At 35.7% G+C, this 15,800-nt stretch overlaps 1 protein-coding gene across 6 annotated transcripts in view; it reads right to left on the reverse strand.

Moving 5' to 3' along the window:
• LOC145678384 (AT-rich interactive domain-containing protein 3C-like) overlaps positions 1 to 15,800 on the reverse strand; it is a 788,039-nt gene that overhangs the window by 82,576 nt on the left and 689,663 nt on the right. For 4 of the 6 annotated variants that reach the window (XM_081748463.1, XM_081748461.1, XM_081748460.1 and 1 more), the window contains one exon: positions 5,383 to 5,639. In XM_081748463.1, coding sequence (XP_081604589.1) covers positions 5,383 to 5,639 — 257 coding nt within the window. The remainder of the gene's footprint in view (positions 1 to 5,382; positions 5,640 to 15,800) is intronic. The other 2 variants (XM_081748464.1, XM_081748462.1) reach the window with 1 other exon arrangement.

The raw sequence follows: 15,800 nt of genomic DNA on the forward strand, positions 1-15,800 counted from the left end.
TTTCCTCCCACTTTCTTCATTCCACCATTTCATTCATCACTCATCATCACCGTCTCCTTTAGCCTAACCGGCATAAGCGTGGGACGTAAAACTCAAAGATTTCATTTTTTCTTCTCATGTGTAATTTTCGAGAAAATTTAAAAAAAAATAACTTTTGAGGCTCCAAATATTATGTCGTTATTTGCCAATTATAATTGGCAGTTTTTATCTGTATGAAAGAAATTGTTATTTATTTAATAATGTACTGTGTATATATAGCAAAATACATTGCTGACTAGCAGATTGTAGTTTTTTTTTTTTCAAACGATGATACGCATACTGTTTACAAACTTATTACTTGTAATATAAAAATGGAGAACATTTTCATATATTATTGATAAAATTGTAGCAAAATGAATAATAATTGACTAAAAGTGTCTCAGACTTAAGTGATTCCATTTTTAACATAACTGGTTTTAGATATTTTGAGCCCTATGAAGAGTCGTTTATAACGTATTAAGAGTGACTAGCGCGACGTACTAATTTCTGTATTTCGTGACAAACTGGTGATGCTATTACATGATCTATATCGAAAAAAGCCAGCCACCATTTCGGACTGTTTTTATTCCACAGGGTCGTCAAAACACGTTAGAATTATTCGACGTAAGAGAAATTTATTTGACCATATTTAAATTATTTTAATGTGTTTAGACAACTCTGCGGAGAGATCGTGTCTAGCTTTTACAGACATAAATCGTAGAGAACATACATGTGTTAAGAAATACAGAAGTTAGGATCACGTGTTAGTTAAATTCTTAGTACAATGCTAAAAACTACTCTGTATTGGACCCTATCATTCATACGAGGTGTGGCAATTAAATAACGAGACTGATCATCTCCTGCCGCGCAGGATCGTGGGGGAAGGTAGCTAATGATGTGTTGTTGATCTTAAACCTTCATTAGCAGCTACTGTTTGTTTCATGATTCTGAAAGCTTTTCTTTTCTTTGCAGGCTTGCATTAAGAGGAAAGTGTTCTGTAGTAGTGCCGGAATCATGGTGAATAGTAAAGTTGACCAGCGCATTAACATCAAATTTCTGGTGAAATTAAACAAAACACCGACGGAAGGTTGTGCAATGTTAAAAGAGGTGTATGGTGATAATGCTATGTCACGTGCACGAGTTTTCGAATGGCACAAACGATTTTCAGAAGCCAGGGAGGAGGTTGAAGATGCTGAACGACCCGGCCGCCCTTTGAGTTCAAGAACGGACGAAAATGATCAAAAAATTAATGAACTTGTGCGGAAAGACAGACCTCTGAGCATTCGGATGATCGCAGACATGACGAACATTAACAAAGAGACAGTAAGACAAATTTTGCATGACAAAGGTTTGTGCAAAAATTGTCCCGAAAAACCTTTTTCAGGAACAAAACGACATTCGAAAGACCATTTGCTGTGACGTCATTGAACGACTCAAAGCAGAACCAGGCTTGCTAACACGTGTCATCACATGTGATGAAACATGGATTTTCCAGTATGACCCCGAGACTAAGCGTCAATCCATGCACTGGAAGATTCCCACATCGCCAAGAATGAAAAAAGCACGGATGAGCAAGTCAAAAATGAAGGCAATGCTCATCGTTTTTTTTTTTTTCGATATCAGGGGTATAATCATGACTGAATTGGTGCCTCAGGGTCAAGCGGTGAATCAGATCTACTACAAAGAAGTCCTAATCATGCTGAGGGAAAGAATAAGGAAGAAGGGACCGGATTTGTGGAAGAACGATGCATCAATCCTCTACCAAGACAATGACCCTGCTCATAATGTCCTTTCTGTGAAGCAATTTTTAGCAGCCAAGCGCATTCCTGTGCTCGACCATCCTCTGTATTCGCCAGACCTGGCTCCCTGTGACTTTTATCTATTTCCAAAAGTGAAAACTGCATTGAAGGGAACATATTTTCAGTCTGTGGAAGAGGTGAAACGAACAATGGTAGAGTTGTCGAACAGTATGACATCTAATGACCTACAGCATTTATTTGAACAATGGAAGGCACGTATGCAGTGGTGTATAGATAGGGGAGGGGAGTATATTGAAGGGGATAACAGTCAAATGTAACTTTCTTTGCAATACATCACATTTATGACACGTCTCGTTATTTAATTGTCACACCTCGTATCTTTAATTTTAATGTGCACATCCTTGGTGTCAAGAACTTCCACTTTGGCTCAAACCAGACGAGGAAAGAAGTCTAGGTATAGATAACTCCCAAGATATTCATAAGATAGACGACTCCCAATAATTAATTACGTCCATTTCAACAACAACTAAGAATTACTTGGAGACAGTTCTACAGCGCTTCTGAGCACGCAATTTTCTGTCGGTACTTTTTGTTATTATTGTAGTTCTCCACATGGAGATTACGTCCAAACTATACCGCCAATTTTTCTTTCTTTCTTTTCTTTTTAATTTGAATTATTATTAATAAACGAAAACTTAAAAGCGATCATAAAATGATAGCGGATTGCCTTAACGGTCATCTCTACAATACGAACTGCTTTTTTTAGAAAAAATAATAATAATAATTCAGCAACATCAAACAACACAATTTTGAGAAGTGGTTCACTTCAGTGGCGTACGCTAGTTTGATGGCTTGGGCTACCACTAACCTTTATAACATCTAACATTATTATTATTATTATTATTATTATTATTATTATTATTATTATTATTATTATTATTATTATTATTATTATTATTATTATTATTATTATTATTATTATTATCATCGGAGTTTAGTTTCCAAGTTATTATACAGTCTTCAAAATAAGAAAAACCTTACAACACACTTTCCTTTTATCAAGTAGATTAATATGATTTTCTCTTTACTAGCAAGACTTACCTAGGTATATCATCTTATTAATATTACGGAAAAACGATCCTACATTTCCACTTTCATTTGTTCCATGAACTGTTCCTACATTTTGCTTTGGATAGAAGGTAATCCTACTCAGCAGAGTAAATGGAAGCTGAATAATAAAGAACGCTGATATAGGCGATTAGCCAACGCAGAAGCCTCAGTCTGTAAGAGCCTTGGCAACGAAACGCAAACAATGAAACAAGTATTTATAACAGCTATGCCAACTATCACAAAATACTGTAAAACACAAAATTTTCGTTGCGTTGACGCAAACCACTACGGAACAAGGCTCAAGGTGTCCGGGACAATTCCCAGAGACCCCCAAAATGCCTTGCCATTACTCATATAGTATCCCTTTACTCTTCGTTCACGCCCAAGAAACCGATTTCTCTGGAGGCAACTACTGTTATCTGGCAGCCCGTTCGTAAGCTGTGGGCAGAGGTGGAGCGAAGGGGAAGACATTGATATAATTCTTGCTGTAGTAGTTAGAGAGTGGTTTCTCCAGCGTTGTCAGATTGAACACGTCTTAAGTTCGCGAGACAGACTGCGTACAAAGAAGTTAATGAATCTTTCTAAATATATATAGTTCTCAGAAACTTGTATCACTGAAAGAAGATACTAAAGTATAAAATTATCAATTTAATTCTTTTATATTATAACAATATTATTTTGTAGTATCCTAGGGCTAACGTCGGTAGGCTCGGTAGCACACAAAATACGCTACTGGTTCACTTAATACTTACAAACACTATTAAATGAACTAACGATTGCTTTCAAGATTTCTAATAGGTTGATCTAATTGTAACTAGTGATTATTTCAGAAAATTTCTCCCGGAAGGAACTTCAAACACGGAGGGTGAAAATAGAAGTGAAAAAATACCTAGGTATTTGTAACTCACGTTGAGCACGATCGCAGATATGTCTCGGAGGTAATCCGTCCAAATCCCTGAAATCATCGCTGATTACGTCATAAACTGCACAATCCATTTTTTTTTTTTTTATCTATAAGAAATAGCCTGGAAACAAACTGCCACTTATCACAATGATTCGTGACGATAGAGATCGGTAATATTCATCCTAATTTCATCGTTTAAATTAAGGCATTGAATAAACAACAAATTATCTTAATACAAATCATGCCATTTTCTCGAAACGTTTCAACATTTTACAATATTATATTCAAAGTGTGAGGAACCAGAACAGTCGCTTCAATGGTTATCCTTTGATGAAAATTACTCCAATTTTCACACTAAAATTTCACAGCCCGAAATCTCCTATTTGGAAAAGTTAGTAGTGTGGTTGTGGTCAGGTGACCATGATGACCACTTTTATAGGTTTCCTTTAATAAATCTAGTATCTACAGCCAATGGCACACTGCTATTGATTCGGAAGTTTCTTGTCACCGGTTATATCAATAATTAAACTAGTTAGAATTAGAAATTCTATTATACGAAAGCAATGTTTATAATAATGTTAATTAGACTTCTTCGAATTTTGACGGCAAATCTATATTAATCTCTCGTTGTATTTCGAATAACATTGCTTTCAATGATTTCTTATCTTTAGTGCAAAAAATTCGGATTCGATTCTAGATGTTAGCAGACTCGGTATGAATCCTATGTTGAGCTACAAATTCATTTCTAATATATTGTAGTTCCAATTATGGAAGGGACATTTAATCCCAAACAAACATAGATAACGGATGTGATGACTCCATATCCAAAGGAACCGTTATGCATGAATTATAAAATGAGAAAACGACAAAAATGTATATTTCTCTCTTGTTTCCTTCTTTTTTTAAAGTCAAACGAATATAAGTATATGAGTTTTTAGTGATATGATAATTTTTTGTAAGTACAATATGCATACTTCCATGAACATACACGACAGGCATTCACAGTGACGTTTTTAAGGGGGGCTTCCGGGCTTAACCTCCCGAAATTTTATTTACTATATTAAAGTAAATATCTTGCAGAATTTTCACACTTCCAGGAATAAAGTTAGCAAAGTTCCCTACCCCCGAAACAAAATTGTAAATACGCACTGAGCATTCATGATTTTCAACTTCATTTCATTTTTTTTCTTTAATTTTGACCATGGATGCCTCAATAAAAACTGTATTGTAAATATTCTCTTTCTCTCGTACTTGTTCCTATTACCTTGTATTTTACTTGATATTTATATACGAAGTAGTAGTATACGAATGTTCTGAGTTTTAGACAATTATAATATAGTATAAATAAAGACAGAATTTTTCCTTGAAATTTTTTGTATTAGAACGATTATAGAAAGAAGGGGTTTCATATTTCCTTCATCTGGAAGTAGTTTTGTTGAAATGGTTTGTAAATTTCCGCCACGAAAAAGTTCTCTTAATATTTGTCAGTATCATCTTGTGGACGTTACGCAGAACTTGCCATGTTAGCATGTATTTCATAACGAGGGCTTCCTACCTACATAATTGTCTTTTGTTAGTGGCCCTACCTACCTGTTGTTAGTGGATTAGGATGATGGTGATTCATACCATTGCCATTCATGGTAGGTCTGCTCGTGACGAGACTCAACGGCGACATCTGCGCGGAAAGTCCTGGAGCAAGGCTTTGGTTCCTTTGTACCATCTCTGCGTATGTTCCGTAACTACTCCGACGTCCTTCTCGTCGATTCCCATCTATCGCCGCCTGCAACTCCGCTGGCGTGCTCAGTTGGTTCTTCTCACATTCGTAAGGATACAGGTACTTCATGTATCTACAAGACGAAAAGAATACACAACATTAAACCATTAAGCCGTAACAAACTTTCAATTTGCATAAGTTTAAAAATCTACTGTTCATGTAACAGATAGATTGACAAAGAACAGATAGATTGCAAGTCCAAATTATTAGTAGTTGTGCAGAGAATTGAAATAAATAAATAAATAAATACAATACAATACAACTTCTAACACATGAAGTTGTCATGCCTGTGTTGAAGCTATGATATGACAATCAAAACATCTCTAGCATCGAATTTTATGTTCCGTACTTTGAAAAGTGAAAAAATGAAATGCAATTTTTTTTACTCTAACATCCCACGGTTATGCCCGTTAGGCTAAAGAAGACGGGTGATTAATAAAAGTGAATGATGGTGAAAATAAAATTGTGTGCTCTCTCACTGGAAATCGAACCCCGAACCAGTGTACCAAAGGCGCATGCGTGTACCATTAAAGTTTTAATCAAGTTAACTTCAAAAAATTAATTTTACAAGGTAAGTCAAATTCTCAGTAGTTTATTTACAAAACAAATGTATCGACTATCATATAAAATTTTTCGTGAAGCATTTGGAAGAACAGGAAAGAGTACAGAAGAAATATCATAAACGAACATTAGACCCTATAATGTGTTCCGTGATTTCCACAATTCTGGCATATACTAAAACAAGCAGTACATGACATATTTTCTAATTCTGATTTACCGCCAACTTTCGATAATTACAACATACAGATCTCGGAGTGATAATAGATGTTTCTTTCATTAAAAACTTTTCAAACTGTATCTATTCATTCTTAATTTAATATTATATATATATCTGTTGTTTGAAGATTCTGAGCATGGGTACAAATTTGAGAAGCAGTCTCCCATTTTAGGAAGGAAATACATATCGACTCCAGACTGGCATCAAAGTATTCCTTTATAAGAATTTTACGATATTTTATTTGCCTCACTTTGCTATTTTCAAGGCTTGAAGATCTATGTCATCCCTGCGAAGAATATCGGCAAAATTTAATCTTATGAAAGTTATTTCCTTAAAATGTAAGACTCGCGTTTGTTTGTTTGCATCATTAATTTGTTTTCCATAACATCAGTTGCCTCGGTGGTTTTGAATATAATATAAATTTCAATTTAATGTGACTTCGTTAAGCTATTTCTCGAGCAATGTGTTTCCTTTTCTCTCTTTTTGGCATGAGATATCCATCCCGAAATCTTTAACACGATCATGAAAACATTCGATATTATAGGTATATATACACTATTCTTTAGATTCAGAATAGTTTTATGTACCTCAATGGTTAGCAACCTACTAGCTTTTTATACGTATGACTCTGGGTTCCATTCTTAGTGGTGGGACTTCAGTGTTTACAAAGGAAAACGAACTGAATTAGGAAATAGTCAATTCCAATCTGGAAAGCTAGAAATAACGCTGATGAGACCCGACATGCTGACCGCACATAAAGAATTCTTGTTATTGAATCAGGTACGAATATGCAATGGAAAGGCTTTTATGACATCTCCACGGCAGATTCGCGCTTTGCTCTTCATTTTTTTTCTTTTCGTGTGATCAAACCTCCAATGCGGCTGATGCATGATAATTGGAAAACAAGTTTTTTGTGTATAGACTACAGAAAGCAAACAATTTCCATTTTTTTTTCTTTACTTAAAAGAAATAGAATACTGGAAGATGTTCAACATAAAGAAGAGATGCAGGGAAGTTCAACATATGTATGTCTTACTTTCTTTCTGCGTTAAGTCTCACTTCGTAAAACACTAATTTAATGTATCGTGACCTGATGATATAGCATCATGGTAAGGTCTGGGATGAAATGTGTTACATATGTATTGAGAAACTTGCCAGCAACTATGTGAAATGATGTAATAGCAAAATAATTTTCCTGTTATACTACACGTTTTATTACTTTGTTGCACTCCGGCTAAACATTCGGTTGTTTGTCGCTTAAATTTTCTTACTCATTTCAACAAACTTTGTAAACAAAATTATACATAATCAGGATGTACTATAATACATTTTCTTAAATATTGTTCTGGCTATCAGACTGAAAATTTAACGAACATTCAAAATTCCTGGAAATGTACCAAAACAGTTGGAATTGTGTCAAAATAATGAAAACTAACACATGAAATATTAAACTCGTCCAGAAAGTTACAGCAAAGGTTACAGGTCTGACATACGAAAGGGTGTTCGGTTGGGAAGTCACAATGCCATAGCTGATGTTTGGATGCTCACGCTGCTGTCCACACATTGCTAACTAAGTATAAGGCTTCTTTCACATTATCCGGTAATTTGCCGGATCCGTTTCAGGCAGTTTGCCGGATGAGAAGTGTACCCTTTCATATTATCCGGCGTTTTGCCGTGGATGAAAAATATCCGAACAGGGTTGCTGTGCAACTGAGGAAACAAAACCTTGTAACACTTGTCGTATTGTGGTGGTTGCAACTGACATGCAAAAAGTGTCTTCTACTCGCCTTGTTAAGATAGACAGAAAAAAAGTCAGAGACATATGGGCTCATCCTTTTTTCTAGAGAAGTGGTAACTTAATGGAGATATTTCTATACTGTTTCCACAATCGATAGACTTGAGCAAAATAGCGGCCAGGTTCTGGATATTTAAAATACGATTCCGGTATTCACCTGTTGTGACTGGGAAAACCAGGATAAAGTCCTTTCAGGATAGTCCGTGGTTGAGATCTATCCCAGAATCCAGTGGCGGATCTAGAAGGTAAAAACTGGGGGGCTACCAGACCCCAGACTATGAGAAGTATATCATGAGTTTATTATAAAGTTTCAAAAATATATAAATAATAGCTTAAATTATTTTCGTCACCCTGAAAACTGGGGGAGCCTAGGCCCCCTCGGCCCCGGGCTAGATCCGCCACTGCCAGAATCCCAAGTCAACACAACAACTGAGCCCAAGGCTAATCTGTAGGCATTATATTATTATTATTATTATTATTATTATTATTATTATTATTATTATTATTATTATTATTATTATTATTATTATTATTGTTGTTGTATTTCGGGCTTATTCTTTTATTTTAAGAGCTCCGACTATTGACTCAAGTCTCTTTAAAGCCCTGCTCTAGTCCCTGTATTCGAAGGACTATTCAAAAAATTACAACCATAGAAGTGTTAAAGATAATTATAAAATATATATGGTACGGTATATTTATCAAATATCACATCATGAATTCTCTCTTGCTTTGCGAAAGTACATAAATGTATTATTAGTAAATATATAATATTGCTGAAATATTTGAAAGTGTATATTTCAATTTTGGGGAACCACAAATTTACAGAATTACAAGATCATTTGTCCAGTGCTAATCGGGCATTTATTTCTCCCAATCTTCTATTACATAGAAAAAAGTTATTTACATTGATTTGGACTCCTTTAACACGTTAGCCGCCAAGCCATATTTCGGGGTATTTTGTACCCCACTATTTGTGCATCAGAATTATGCACATGGCGGCCATCGACACTTCGGTAGTATCGGTCGTTTTCGATTATTTTCACGTGTCATCTTTTCCCATATATTGTATGTAACAAGTCTGGTTAAAATTACTCCAGGTGTACTGTATATACGTAAAAAAAAGAAGAAGAAGAATCCATATTATCGCAGCCACTCTATACTTTTTCCTGGCAACGCTTGCTTCCTCCCCAACACCCATCCGGCAGTTTGCTGCGTATATGTGAAGAACTTCATTGCTTGTAATGTCCCGCTTGGCTATACATGGCGATCTGCCGCGCCGGATTCTAGCAGGAAGATCCGGCTGCTTTTGCTCGGCGGATAAATGTCCGGCGACCGCCGCACATGTGTGAAGAGCTTCATTGCTTGCAATGTCTTTCTACCTTGTCCGGCAATTCACCGGAAACGGAGCCGGCAAATCGCCGGATAATGTGAAAGGGCGGTAAGGATTGGTAAAGAAGTGTGTCACACACAATTGTTGCACAGGATGGACGTTTTCAACATGTGTTGTGAGGGAATAGCAATAGGATAAAACGTTCATCGGCATTGTACTCCTGTGAAAAAAAATAAACGTGTATCGCATCCCGATCTTCGTATTTTTTTTTTTTTTAAAATAGTGATATTCAAGATTGCGGACTTTAACGTATTGGTCGTGATTACCACTTGTGTTTCTGAGATTGCCCCGCCCTCAAATCAGTGGTAGGTCAAGGACGGACTTCTGGGGCGATGGGTTGTAATACTGCTATTTAGAGCTACTTTTAAGAGCTCCAAACTCTGGGATAGGTTTTATTTATATATAAAAATAAGAAGTTTCCTCTTCTGGAGGGTGCGGGGCCATCGCCTTGAACGCTCCCCTGGATCCGCCCCTGGCCCAAACATTATCTATGAGCAATGTCCCCCCAAACTCAACGGCCTTTCCTTCTTAAGTTATGAGATTGCCTACAATTAGTGCCCACAGTATGAGAAATAAGGTTTACTTGTCTCGATTTTCGGAAAGTTTTTCTTGTCTCGAAAATTTTTTCGTCTCATTTAGTAAATTCATGTACAAAGTTTATGAGTTATATTTCTGCTTAATTTTATCTAAAAGATATCTGAATCCTTGCGCATCACGAAAGGTCACGAAGTGTGCGACACAACAATATTTAAAACATTTATTATTGATGTTGTTTAATGAATTGTGTATCTTTAAAGGTTGATAAATGTTTTTCATTATGTTCGTACAATTACTTTATCAATTCAAAGTCTTTATGCTATGAATCACGTAATACCAAAACAGTATAGGATCTAAAACTTGGATGAACTAATATTGCTTACAATAGTCGAGAAATTACTCGTCTCGTCTAGAATTTAAAAAGGTACAATACTTCTCTAGTAGATAACACTACCTACAGTTAGTGTTGCCCACAAGGCGAGAAATAAAGTTTTCTTGTCTCGTCCTGTAAATGTATATACAATAAACTCCCAACTATCCGTCCTAATGTGGCGAAAGAGCACGACGGATAACAAATAAGCCAGATAGGGCGGAGTTATATAATTATTCGTTTCTTGCTCACCCTACCACTGAAAATACTTTTGTATCAAATCCAGCTCTTATTAATAGTTTCTATCGACTTGATAAATGTTCGTTATGTACTCTACTGTATGCTTAAAAGGAAGTCCAAGAATAAAAATATTGTACACATTTTAAGATAATTTAACTGTAGGAAACATGAAGTAATGTAAGCCAGGGGTTCTATGTTTCCACTGGCGTACTACCATAAGCCGTACGTATCACCCAGCAATGACTCGCATACCACAAGTTGAGAAAACATGATGTAATATACATACATACAGTTTTAAAATTACAAAACTTTAACGTTGATAAATGATTACACAAATGTATTAAAAAAAAAAACTCTTTTTAACTAGATCTGAATAGTACGGAGGCCACATAGTTGCGAGCCGGCTAGTCGAGAGTCTGCAGTATTTGACTTTTGAAAATAGTGCAAACGGTAGTCTTGATACATAAATTTAGTAATAAGACCAGTGGCGGCCCATGTCTAAATTCACCATGACTCGCACCGAGCAAAATGAAGTGATTGTTTTCCTGGAGGCTTCCAAGCACATAATATTCTAATGAACTGCAGGATAGCCCGTGTCCTATTTGGTTGGGTTGCGCAAAGTTAATGTGGGAACTCGGGTACTTTAATTTTGACACTTACTAGTGGTAAAACAACATGATGTAAAGATAAAACAAAAACCGGAGAGTACTATTCAAATCTAACGGAACTGTACACAATAGGCCATGAAACAGTCCCGATTTGCAGAAGAAAAATTATCTTCCATCACGGTAAATCACATATACACAAAAATGTCTTGGCAATGGGGAAATCAGGGGATTTACACTATAAAGTGCTGTAACATCCCCTTTATTTTCTAGATTTGGCTCCCTCGAACTTCTTTCTCTTTCGAAAACTCGAAGTCTCCCTCACTGATCAACGTTTTTTATCCAATCAGGAAGTAATTGCGGCTGTAGATGGGTATTTGGCAGCACTTCATGCAGAACATTAAGGAACCCATACACGCAGACACATAGATGAACAAACCTTCTAACATGCATGAAAAATGATAAAACCACAGGTATATGGCCTTGTTCATGCATGTTGAAAGTTTTCAAAATCTTCTGTAAACATGCATGATGGTTTTGCCGTTCTTTGTGTGTGTTTACCGTGTATGTGCTCGTTCATGCAAGTTGGTTCTTTATATTTAGATCCGCCAATCACGACAGCGGAAGAAATCACGTGACTCTTTCCTTCGTAAAGTTGGTACGTGTGTGGGCAAAAAGTTCTTCCAACATGTATGATGAAACAAATATTTCATGCAAGTTGGTTATACAAGTGTGTGCGTCTATGGCCTCATTTACAGGGACGGGATAATGGCCTCGGAACATCGCTGGAGAAAATGCATTGACATTAAAGGAGATTATGTAGAAAGATTAAATGTTTTTGAAAACAAAAATTGTCATTTTCACTGTCGGGCTAGAACTTTTCAGAGCACCCACGTATAATATCAGAAACAACTACAAAAAGAAAACTGTAAACTGCTTTGAGCAGATGTGAATGAGATAAATGAGTATTGTTGGCCTCGTTATTTCTGAATTTCTCCAATTATAACCTGACAAAGTTTATTTTTTTAAAAACTTTATCATGTAAAATAATTCCGACAAGGTTCCCTGACCAGTTCCTGTTGAATTTTGCAAATCTCACCTTGATTGGATTTAAATTCTGGAGACTGAGAGTGATAAATTTTAAATATAGGATCTAGAAACACGTTGCATTTATAACGTCAATTAATCACTTGTTTTTACACTTCTGCAATAATTTTACAACATTAAAAAAAGAAAAAAAGAAAAAGAAAAAGCAATGCATCAACTTGGATGCAATAGGATCATTATGCGGTGGAAACTACTTCCAAGTTATAATTAAAACTACGAAAGTACATAAGCTACCATACTGACTCTGTCCTGTCAGACATTATGACTCATCTTCTACACCTACTTCCTTTTTTTTATATTTCTTCCTTCCTTAATTTCTCCCTTTTTTCTCCTTTTCTTACCCTGTGACTCTCCGCAAACCCTTTCGCCCGTATGTTTCAACATACGACGTGCACTCCGCAGTCTGTTAATTACTGCCAATGTCCTTTTCGCTGCCACTATGATGCAAAAATAACATTGCGATCTTCTTTTGTTTATATTGCCAAGAATCTGATCGCAACAGTGCTTTTCACACCTACTCATCCAACTACTTATACTTTCAGTCACGGATCCCAGAGGAAAAAGTTCTATATAAATTGTTTTTATTTAATAAACCAATTTCCTTCTTTTTCATGACGAGATTTGGTAGATTATGATTGAGTTTATATCAAATACTACTAAGTCATGATTCTTTGTCATACATTCGCAACAGAGAAACTCAACTTTAGCGGCTAAGACTTAATCATACGTTATTTCTGTTCTAACATGCAGGAAACATCTCACGCATTGTATCTAATAGATTTATAGATGTATAATTTGCCAGCACAAGCTTTAACACGTACATTAAGATTTCTGATACTATAGAAAATACGTGTCTTTCTACCATCCCAGTATACGAGAGCGTTTTAAAAAGTAATCTCACATTCAATGGTAGACGAAAGTAATACCAGAAGCATTTCAAACTCCTACTGTGTTGACATCTCCAACAGACAGCATGGCTATCGATGTTCTGGATTACGAATCTGTAACAAGGGTGCTTACAGAGCTAGTATATTATATACATAAACATATACACTCAATCTCTCTCTTTCTTTCTTTCTCTCGCTCTCTGGTCTATGGAACCTTGAGGTTGAACAACGCGTTCAGAAAATCTCTCCATTGGATTGACTTATGTCCTTTGCCAACTGGATCTAGTTTCTATCCTAATATTGTCCTCTCATCTGCGCCTAGGTCTTTCTAAATGGTCGTTTTCCGATTGGACTTCCAGTTAAAATTTTGAAAGCGTTTCTACTTTCATTCTGGCTACATGACTTGCCCACTTGAGCCTCCTAGACTTGATGACTAACAATGTTTGATAAACGGTATAAATTACGCAGTTCCTCATTATGAAGTTTCCGCCATTTCCCATTTAAATATAGTTTTTTCAACAACTATAGATATAATATAGATATTAGAGGTAAATTTTCTTTCCAAAAATTGACTTCTGGATCCGCTAGTATCTATTTTAACTAGTAGACCTGCTTTAGTGTTAAAGGAAGAAACACAGGTGAAAAAAGGGATTAATTCCATTAATTAAAAAAAAAAAAAAAAAAAGATTCTACGATTTCCTGATGGAGTGTAGAATTTGTAAAGACACTAAAATTAACTCACAATTTCATATTTCAGGGTCTTACATTGTGGAGCATTAAATCTGCTTTCTTCGAAAACTGAAAATGAGTTTTTATTGTAATATTAAATCCTGAAGCAATATTTCACGCTCATACTTTTTAGGTAAAAGAGAACATACTATAACTATGATGAAATAAACAGTGAAATGATCTGGTAAAACGCAACACGAATGTTTCGTAAATATCCCACGTATACGATGTTCGTCGATCTCGAAGTCCATACGGCACGATTAGGATTTGAACGGCACGATTACGAAGAAAATTTGTGCCGTAACATTAGGAGAAACAATAACAAAAATTATAATGCAAGCACCCTAGTCAACCACAAATAGCTTTAGACTGAAAACATCTGTTAAGAACACGAAGGAAACTACCCCACAGTAATTTATGTCAACTGTGCACTAGATTTGCAAAAATTTTTAATTCATGTATACCATGACAGTGTAATAAATACGGATTTGAAGTACTATTTATGAATCTAACGTATTCAATAACTAATATTACAAACGAAACAATTCGATGCAGCTAATAAATTCTGTGACTAAAAACAATAATTATTATTACAATATGTCACACTGATAATTCATTTGTTAAAATTAAAAGGTTTTAAGCTCTTCTTTTCGACGCAATCAATTATTCACTTTATTAAGACATATCTAGAGATTCATAGTGGGGAGTATATATAGCAAATTGAGTTCTTTATTAAATAAATGCATTTTGAATTAATTCAATAATGAATTGGATAATTGAAATTTGATAAAATTAATAGGACGTCTTAAAATAACAAATATTCATGTATTATACTGTTCTTCCTATCAAGATACCAGTAGCATTTAAGTAAACAAAATTCTTCTCTGCTATAAAATCATAAAAACAGTATGTTTAATGATATTTTAGATTTAAAACCATTTCATCATGTTGTACATGAAGTTTGAATGTTTACAGCTGTTTCTTTGCCCTTTCAATTTTACAATCAGCATCCCATCTTCATTTTAACGACATTCTTTTGGATGGGAGCCACTAACTATTCCAAATCATGCACGAAGAATAACACAAAGGAATTCCAAAACGAAGAATACAAAAAGAAATTAAAATAACAGGCACAAACAAGGGGCTAGCGGACGGCGTCTTTTATAAAAGAACTAAATTTAAAAGTGGTTCGTAATAATATCTTTGCAATGCGTATCAGATAACTAGACCGTATGCTTTCTCCATATAAAGATCAGTCAAGTCTGTTTGTTACGATATCTAACAACCAGATGTCACTACAATCGTAGGTGGATGATTCTGCTTAGAGGGGAAGGAGTTTTGTTTTCCGATCAGGCGCTGAATGGCACACATAATCAAGCTTAACAAATAAGAGAGCGAAAGAGCAAAGGGTGAGTTGGAAGGGTTAAATACAAGGGGAAGCCAGAGTGTCTATCTGACTAACCAGGCAGAACTGAAGGATGGGGAGGTTTATGAGGAAGGAGGAGATCAAAGTTTTTGGCATTCTGCCTTTCCCCAGGTGGAACTTTTGAATCTTCGCTAGTGCCATCTACCGTCGTGGTGTACGTAATGCCTCGACAGTATCAAAACCACAGCACACACTCATAGTTGTGGTCTGTCATGTTTCGTTTGGCTCAAATCCCGGAGTTCTCGCCAGGGCTGATGCATTAATCCGCCAAAATAAGTACTTGACATCAAAACACTAAATGATTGATGGCGAATTTACCACTGTCTCCTCTTTCCCTCCCTCATCCTGTGATGAAAACCTGGCATGATCT

Source organism: Thermobia domestica, chromosome 2, assembly GCF_964235325.1.
Source record: "Thermobia domestica chromosome 2, izTheDome1.hap1.1, whole genome shotgun sequence".
In the NCBI taxonomy this organism is placed as follows: domain Eukaryota; kingdom Metazoa; phylum Arthropoda; class Insecta; order Zygentoma; family Lepismatidae; genus Thermobia; species Thermobia domestica.